The sequence below is a fragment of the Palaemon carinicauda genome, chromosome 10, assembly GCF_036898095.1.
Source record: "Palaemon carinicauda isolate YSFRI2023 chromosome 10, ASM3689809v2, whole genome shotgun sequence".
Lineage (NCBI taxonomy): Eukaryota > Metazoa > Arthropoda > Malacostraca > Decapoda > Palaemonidae > Palaemon > Palaemon carinicauda.
This window is the reverse complement of record NC_090734.1, coordinates 30,214,158-30,223,848: the sequence shown is the minus strand read 5'-3', so window position 1 is coordinate 30,223,848 and position 9,691 is coordinate 30,214,158. Positions and strand designations below refer to the sequence as shown.

The 9,691-nt window shown below is 36.6% G+C and overlaps 1 protein-coding gene across 1 annotated transcript; it reads right to left on the bottom strand.

The window, feature by feature from the left end:
- Nucleotides 1-3,470: 3,470 nt before the first annotated feature.
- LOC137647913 (zinc finger CCHC domain-containing protein 7-like) lies at nt 3,471-8,188 on the bottom strand. The gene is made up of 3 exons (XM_068380863.1): nt 8,019-8,188; nt 7,662-7,820; nt 3,471-4,035 (listed from the first exon to the last, which is right to left on the bottom strand). The coding sequence occupies exons 1-3, from the start codon at nt 8,186-8,188 to the stop codon at nt 3,471-3,473; spliced, it is 894 nt and encodes a 297-aa protein (XP_068236964.1).
- Nucleotides 8,189-9,691: the final 1,503 nt, after the last annotated feature.

The window sequence follows — 9,691 nt, the reverse complement described above, 5'->3', positions numbered from 1 at the left end:
TCATTATTATCATTATTACTTGCTAAGCTATAACCCTAGTTAGAAAAGCAGGATGCCATAAGGCCATGGGCTACAACAGGGAAAATAGCCCAGTGAGGAAAGGAAAAAAAAGTAAAATGGGGTATTTCAAGAGTGACAACATTAAAATAAATATCTCCTATATAAAACATAAAAAAAACTTTAACAAAACAAGAGGAAAAGAAATATGATATAATAATATGCTCAAGTGTACCCTCAAACAAGAGAACTCTAACCAAAGACAGTGGATTTCCATGGTACAGAGGCTATGGCACTACTCAAAACTAGAGAACAATGGTTTGCTTTTGGAGTGTCCTCCAAGTAGAGCTCCCTACTATAGCCAAAGAGTCTCTTCTACTCTTACCAAGATGAAAGTGGCCTCTGAACAATTACAGTGCAGTAACCACTTGAGTGAAAAAGAATTGTTCTGTGAACTGTGTTGTCAGGTGTATGAGGAAAGAGGAGAATATGTAAAGAATAGGCCAGACTATTCAGTATGTGTGTCTGAGTGTGCGCGTGAGTGTGGGGGTAGTTGCCTGCGTGTGCACGTAAGCAAAAGGGGAAATGAACCGTAACCAGAGAGAGGAATACAATATAGTACTATCTGGACAGTCAAAATACCCCATAATTCTCTAGCTGTAATTTCTCAATGGGTGTCTGGTGCCCTGGCCCAACTACTACCTAAGCTAATGTAATCATTCACTATTTATTAGAGGAATTGAATGCTGTCGCCTCTCAAATATTGTCTGAATATGAAAGTTACCCATAAAAGATTTAGATCATATAATTTTATGACTACTTAATACAGTGGAAAATATGGGAGGAGTTACATTGGAAAAAAGAGTGAACCTCAATAATCTGTGGAAGGAGAAAAGAGAGGGAGAATTGTACTTATGTTTTAATTTTGAAAACTTCGATAATTCCTCTCTCTGGCAACTGTCATCGACTCAAATAATCTAATAAAAATACTACAGATTATTATTATTATTATTATTATTATTATTATTATTATTATTTTAATTTACAAGAGTCGAGGCATTGATGGATGTTTGGAAGGTGAGGAAGTTGCTGTACATAAGGAAGTCGACTTTTATCGTCAGGTCCTTCATCGACAAAATATCGACATCGGTTATGTAGCGCATACAGGTACGGGTAAGCGTTGTACCTAAAGGCCATGAAATAAATTCACCTAATGAGGATAGCTTTCTGTGTCAGGTTGCAGGCAAGCGATTCTGGTCATTTCCCTGAGGGAGACGAAGCCTTTTGGTCCCCAAAAGGTTTTCGAGAAACCTGAGAAAGTTTGGCTATACAGGTGGCTGGCGATGGCAAGTTTCACTCCTGGAGGTATATTTTTAAGGTGACGTATGCTATTGGGGTGTTCCTTTGTTCGCAAAGCCAGTCAGAAATTTCCATGAATGTGTCCTTTGGGATCACCAAGAGAACATAGTCTACTTCATAGAATTTACTCTCCTTGTGCTAAGGCCAAGCAAATGCTTCTGCACTAGCAAAGGACTGTAGTTTCATAGGAGTAGTGTTGATAGGAGAGTTAGGGTCAGAAGGCAGCATCATCAAGCTGTAAGTCACGGAAGTGAGGACGATGGCGAGAGGGATCTTGTCACTTTCATGGTTAATAATGAGAGATTAAGCCGTATGGTTGTAACTGAGAAATATTGTGAATGCAACGAATTTTATTTGTAGAGACACCAAACTTATATATTGTGGCGGGATGTTGCAAGAACAACCCACACACCCTTGAATCACTCTAATTGACAATAGTGTCCTCAATACAAACTTTCCCCTTACGTTATCAGCAGCGGGACTCTTGGACTAAAACGACATAAAAACAAAACATAACCTTAACACTGTTTCTTAAACCTAAAATGCTTAACCCAATACCATCCACGATCAAAATACTTAAAACTAAGCATAAATCTAAAAAATATACAATAAACTAACACCATTCAAATAAACAAAAACAAAAAACTAACAAAACTTGAAATTAAACAGCACACCAACACCATAATATGCATGTTTATATAATATATAATGACACCAACACAGTCGTCCACACACTGCCAACTATCTTTTGCAACACACTAACACAGCTTTGTGTTTAACAGTCCACTGGGTGGCAATTGGCCACAGCAACTTCCATATTTGGGGTCTTGGTTATTGTTATTATCATCATCATCGTCATCATCATCATCAACACCCATCGGAATTTCATTCGGTCCGGGTCATCAACAGTTGAACAATCCAAAAGAGCAGTCTAAATAGAATCAATTCCAGGCCAGGTCAGCAACTATATATCAGCATTCAAAAATAGGTTCTCCAAAGGAGTAATTGCGTTTCGGAAAATAAATCAACAATTCCACACTGGTCTAAATAATATGATAATGATAATAGTCCAGCATTTACACAACTCCCTCTGGCTGCAGTCAAATCAAAATAAGCATTTACCCAAGACATGCACCACTGCCCTAACCTAGATAATTCATAAACAAACAATCTCATTTACACCAACAGCTTTTCTCACAACAAACAATCAATACACTAACTACCTCTTTCTCGCTGAAACACTCTCTCTCTCTCTCTCTCTCTCTCTCTCTCTCTCTCTCTCTCTCTCTCTCTCTCTCTCTCTCTCTCTAGATTTGGCAAACAAAAAATAAATAAAAATAAAAAACAAAAATAAATCCTTCACATTCCTTCCCCCTTACTTTGCCAAATCCATCTTACACAACACTTACCTAATTTATTTCACAACCCAGTAGCAGTTGGGAACAGGACCTCTTCTTCGAGTAACTGGGCCTGCATATACTCTCTCGTTCACTTCTTCCATATCGTTGTCATTCAATGTCCTATTCTGATTCTCATATGTACTCTTATCATGTAATATATCATGCACTATCCTATCTACCTCTCTATCATCTGGCCTTAAAATCTCCCTTATTTCCATCAGCAGTTCATCCATTCCATCAAAACCCTTTTCTACTTTAATAAAAGATTCATTCATACTACTTATCATTCTCCTATTTCTCATTCTCGCATTCGTCATACTTTCTTTCACATCATCAGAGGAAAAGTCACACACACTATAGGTATCATTCATACTCAGCCATGATTCATCTGTATTAACACATTTATCTTCCATACTCACCTGTACATTTACACCCTTGTCATGAATATTCAGATTCCTATCTATACCTAAAAATTTCCCTTGTACTTTCTCCTCACTTAAAATTTTCAAACGCCTCTTTTTCCAATATTCAACTAACACTAATTGTTTACTTTCTAGCCCTAACTTCTGATGCATACTAGGTTCATACTTACTCATTTCCAACCAATTATTCATCCCATTCTCACGAACATTGATCCTATTCCTTCCACACACACAGGAGGACTCACCCAGTTGAACCCTATGACTACTTAGTTTCCTGAACATCCTGGCTGGCTTAATCCCTTTTTCTACAAACCACAGCTATATGGCTATCTACACCACATTCAGTACATTTAGCACGCTGCTCTCTACACATCCTTGCATAATGCCCATTCTGACCACAATTCCCGCAAATCACATTCGTACGATTACTCCTACATCCCCTCGCTATATGCCCAGTCATACTACAGCGATAACACTTAACCATCTTTTCTTTCTTGCCCTCACTAATACGATGCCCTGTCTCTCCACACCCGAAACATGCTCCTAACGTCCATCTAAACTCATTCTTTTTATGCCCTACTTTCCCACACCTATAACAGTTCTCTTCACGGACACAACTACCTGACCTGCATTGATGTGCCCTAGCACTCTTATCTCTCCAAAACTGATTCTCTTGCCTAAACCCTTCATTTCCCCTTACAGGTATTCCAACATTACTTGCCCTACTACTCCTATCTACTACACTATCAACTACCCTCATCGGTCCTCTCATAACAGCATCCCTAGAACTAACAGATTCTGGCACACTTTCTTCCATTCCAGTTCTTACACTCACAGATTTACTTTCTTTCATGCACCTATGTAACTCATAATCCTCAACTATCTCTAGTATTTCATCCCATGTCATTCTCTCTTGCGTCCACCTCATTTTCTCCTTCCATTTAAAATTAATAAATTCACACACATTCTCAGGTACTTTCACCAAATACTTCCTCATTAACCCTGGATAGGTACGGTCCTCGGACACCCCTTTAAGGGTATACTCGGACGCGAACGACCCCGACGCCAAAAAAAATTCTTGAAAAATCAGTTTTTGCAGTAACCTCCTTTTTTCTTTTGCCAAAAAAAACTTCAATGAATGCTTAAAACAACTGTATAGATAAATACTACTCATCTGCAGAAAAACTATTTATTATAAATATTTTAAAAAATTAAGTAGAAAAAAAAAAGACCTGACATAAAAATTCATAAAAAAAAGTTTATACATATATACACAAATCCTTTTAGGAATTGATTCTTGAATGTTTAGGACACATCTTGATGTATTTTGGATGAAGTCAGACCCATGGAGGTGAAGATCTGAAATGAGAAAAAAAGGGTAACTTTTTTTGGCCAAAAAAATTTGTCCAAATTTCATGAATTTTTTTGGGTACCCAAATGAAATAGGAAGTGGCTAATTTTTTTAGGGAATAAACATATGTTATTCTAAAATAGAAATATGTAAAAAAATCTTCATTATTTTGTAAATTACATTTATATCAGGGGCCATATCTAAAGGTAATTTTTTGAGTACTTAGAAATTCCGTAAAAAAATACATATATTTAATATATAATATGATATTTATGCAGGTAAAAATATACCAAAATATCACAAATTCTATAGGGAACAAGAATATATATAGATAGGGCAGCTTACGCTTCGGATATGTCCACAAAATGGCCGCCAACCACACTGACTCAGACTCCCTAATCTGCCACTTGAAATGTAGGAAGGGTATGTCAATTTCAAGGTGTTATTTACTAATCTAATTATTATTGGATATGCATACAAATTGTTTGGTGGGTTGCTGGATAATTGTCGATTATTTGACGACTATAAAATTAAAATTCTGACCCAAAAATATTTTTTTGAAGGGAAATAAAATCGAAAAAAAAAATGTAAAACAATATTTTAGCTAAAAAAAATTGATGATATTCAATCAAAAAAAAAGTAAACAAAATTTTCCGACAAATAAACATCTAGAGGAATCATTACTCTGTGATAGTTCCTTAGTACGTAGTAATTTTGAAAGAATTGGGAAAAAACGAAAAAATGGCAATCACCGGAAAATCGAACACATACCTATATATACGCCATATCTGGCTAAAAAAAAGATAGGCATGGGTAGCCAGATCATCTAGAAACACTTTCCAACACTATAAAAATATAAGTTTTGCGACACTACTTGCCAATTCCTTACGGTAACATGACTAAGCAAAAAAATGCAAAACAAATAAAAAGGGGCACTCGAGGAAAAATGGCTAACATTCTAATATACGGCATTTCAGAAAAAAAAAATTCAGCCACGTGCTAGGCAAACCATCAAGGCACATTTTCCGACAAATAAACATCTAAATGAATAATTACTCTGTGATAGTTCCTTAGTACGTAGTAATTTTGAAAGAAATGGGAAAAACGAAAAAATGGCAATCACAGGAAAATCGAACACATACCTATATATACGCCATATCTGGCTAAAAAAAGAAGATAGGCATGGGTAGCCAGATCATCTAGAAACACTTTCCAACACTATAAAATTATAAGTTTTGCGACACTGCTTGCCAATTCCTTACGGTAACATGACTAAGCAAAAAAATGCAAAACAAATAAAAAGGGGCACTCGTGGAAAAATGGCCATTCTAATATACGGCATTTCAGAAAAAAAAAATTTCAGCCACGTGCTAGGTAAACCATCAAGGCATATTTTCCGACAAATAAACATATAAATGAAATATTACTCTGTGATAGTTCCTTAGTACGTAGTAATTTTGAAAGAAATGGGAAAAAACGAAAAAATGGCAATCACAGGAAAATCGAACACATACTTATATATACGCCATATCTGGCTAAAAAAAAATAGGCATGGGTAGCCAGATCATCTAGAAACACTTTCCAACACTATAAAAATATAAGTTTTGCGACACTACTTGCCAATTCCTTACGGTAACATGACTAAGCAAAAAAATGCAAAACAAATAATAAGGGGCACTCGCGGAAAAATGCCCAACATTCTAATATACGGCATCTCAGATAAAAAAAAAGACATGCACGTGTTAGCACAACCATCAAGGCACACTTTCTAACACATAAACATGAAAAAAAAAATCAATAATATACGGCAATTCCTTACTACGTAGTAAATTTTTACAAATATTGAAAAAAAACAGAAATTGGCAACCGCAGTTAAATACCCAATATACCAATAACTACGTCGTATCTGACAAAAACAAAATCACGCATGGGTAGCCAGATCATCTAGACACACTTTCCAACACTAAAAAAGCAAAAGTTTTACGACACTATTTCGCAATATCTTACGGAAAAATGACTTGGCAAAAAAATGAAAAAAAATTAAAAAGGGACACTCGCGGTAAAATGCCCGACATTCTAATATACGACATCTCAGATAAAAAAAAAGACATGCACGTGTTAGCCCAACCATCAAGGCACACTTTCTAACACATAAACATGAAAAAAAAATGAATAATATACGGCAATTCCTTACTACGTAGTAATTTTTACAAATATTGAAAAAAAACAGAAATTGGTAACCGCAGTTAAATACCCAATATACCAATAACTACGTCGTATCTAACAAAAACAAAGTCATGCATGGGTAGCCAGATCATCTAGACACACTTTCCAACACTAAACAAGCAAAAGTTTTACGACACTATTTGGCAATATCTTACGGAAAAATGACTTGGCAAAAAAATGAAAATAAATGAAAAAGGGGCACTAGCGGTAAAATGGTCCTCGTGGTGATGAACGACATTTTAACTAAAAAAAAAAACATGCACATGGTAGCCAAACAATCCACCAAGACTTTCCACAACTGATAACCTATACAAGTTGCACCATTCTACGACAATTTCATAATACGTAATAACTTTGATAATTATGCAAACTACCCTAGAAGGGTAAACTCGGACGCGAACGACCCCGACGCGTCTCAGAAATCGGGGAAGGAGTACAGCTACAGCAATGCACATCTGGACACTACTAGAGCGTGTAGGGGAGACACCTCCTGCAGGTCGATCACCCACAAATTCAGTCACGGGGGTGAGTCACGTGAGAAAAACCTGTTTTTTTTTGACGCTCGGGGTCGCAAACGACCCACCGTACCTATCCAGGGTTAACTTCTTATTCTCATTTATACCTTCATCTTCATACTTCTTCCTTGCTAACGTTTGTAACTGTCATACATACATAGAAATATCCTCACCCACATTCATTTGAGCCTCATCAAAATAGTTTTTACGCTTATACCCAACACTACCTTTCATATGTTTTACCTGGTCAATTACTTTCCTCTTTACACTTTCATACTCAACATCTACACTCATTATCAAACCATAAATCGTCAACAAATACCCAGTCAAATATTCTCCTAACTCAGTAGACCAAATTCTCTTACTATCACCATACTTATCGTTGCTATACCTCTCATACTCCTTGAAACACGTGTATATATCCCTACTACTATGCTCATTGAACCTTTCACACCCAGGTACCTCTCTCATAAATGCAGGCTTGCACACATCACGTTCATTCTCGCTGCTATCATTACTGCTACCTTCCTTCTTGTTTCCTACTTCCTCTCTAGAATATAAGGAATTTAAATCCACACTCATACTCCTTTCCTTAATTATACTCTTTCTAGCCCTTTTCTTACTCACCGCTTTCACCCATTCACGATCATCCTTGCTCTCATCCTGACACTTTTCCTTCTCTTTCTTCACATCGCTTTTACCTTTCCTTTCATCCTTCCTCTCACCTTTCTGTTCATCCTTACTATACCTAGTCCCTTTAACTTCTCTATCGATATTACTATCGCTATCACTTCCTTTCCCATTATGACTTACCTTATCCTTTTCTTTTACCAGCAACCCTTTACAAGTAGCAGAGACCACTACTCCGACTATGTCTTCACCCATGAACTTTTTTATCCTTCCCATTACTTTCCCCATCATAGCTTCCATTCATTTCTCCATTCGTTCTTCATTCTCTCGCATCCTAATCTCAATACCCTCTTCCACTCTCTCTACAGTTCCCTGAATTTCCCTCAGTTTCCTTTGCATGTCCTCACTCTCACAACTCAACCTCACATTCTCTAACAACAACTTCTCCTCTCGCTCCTTACTCAATCGCAATTCCTCCTTAAATACTTTAGTTTTTCTTCCATTTTCTTCGGCTTTAATTATAATTTCTAATCCTAATGCAGTTCCTTGTCCAACAGTCCAGCTTCCTATCTCAGCTCGGCAGTCCCTGTTCTGGCGCCAAAATAATGTGGCAGGATGTTGCAAGAACAACCCACACAACCTTGAATCACTCTAACTGACAATAGTCTCCCAAATACAAACTTTCCCCTTACGTTATCAGCAGCGGGACTCTTGGACAAAAAGGACATAAAAAACAAAACATAACCTTAACACTATATTTCTTAAAACAAAAACGCTTAACCCAAAACCATCCACGATCAAAATACTTAAAACTAATCATAAATTTAACAATTATAAAATAAACTAACACCATTCAAATAAACACAAAAAAATTCACAAAACTTAAAATTAAACAGCACACCAACACAAAAATATTTATGTTTGTATAATATATAATGACACCAACACAATCGCCCACACACTGCCAACTGTCTTTTGCAGCACACTAACACAGCTTTGTGTTTAACAGTCCAATGGTTGGCAATTTTCCACAGCTACTCCCATGCTTGAGGTCGTGGTTATTATTATTATTATTATTATTATTATTATTATTATTATTATTATTATTATCAACAGCAATCGGAATTTCATTCGGTCCGTGTCATCAACAGTTGAACAATCTAAAAGAGCAGTCTAAATACAATAAATTCCAGGCCAGGTCAGCAACTATATATCACCATTCAAAAATAGGTTCTCCACGGGAGGAAATACGGTTAAAAAAATAAATCAACACTTCCACGCTGGTCGAAATAGTATAATTATGATAATAGTCCAGCATTCATACAACTCCCTCTGGCTGCAGTCAAATCAAAATAAGCATTTACCCAAGACATGCACCAAGATCCTAACCTAGCTAAAACATAAACAAACAATCTCATTTATACTAACAGTCTTTCTCACTGCAAACAACCATTACACTAACTACCTCTTGCTCGATGACATATACACTCTCTCTCTCTCTCTCTCTCTCTCTCTCTCTCTCTCTCTCTCTCTCTCTCTCTCTCTCTCTCTCTCTCTCTCTCTCTCTCTCTCTCGATTATGCAAGAAAAACTATTAATCCTCTACAATATAGGAGTTTCAGAAGAAAGGAGGTACAAAAACTCAAACTATTTTATTCTTGAATAGTCAAGCTTAAACAGGTTCTGTTAACAATGAGGTGTAGAGGCCGATATACAAAAAAAAATAGTGTAACAGCGTTTGAGCTTGCGTGAAACACGTGCAGTACCGCAAGGGAATTCTTAAACTCTGTGC

Excerpts from the sequence above, each read along its gene's own strand:
- LOC137647913 (XM_068380863.1), bottom strand. The coding sequence starts at position 8,188 with ATGGGGAAAGTAATGGGAAGGATAAAAAAGTTCATGGGTGAAGACATA. Across the intron at positions 7,821-8,018 it reads AGAGAAGTTAAAGGGACTAG|AGAGGAAGTAGGAAACAAGA; the intron begins GTATAGTAAGGA and ends CTTATATTCTAG. Across the intron at positions 4,036-7,661 it reads TGTTTCAAGGAGTATGAGAG|GTGCATGAAAGAAAGTAAAT; the intron begins GTATAGCAACGA and ends TGAGTTACATAG.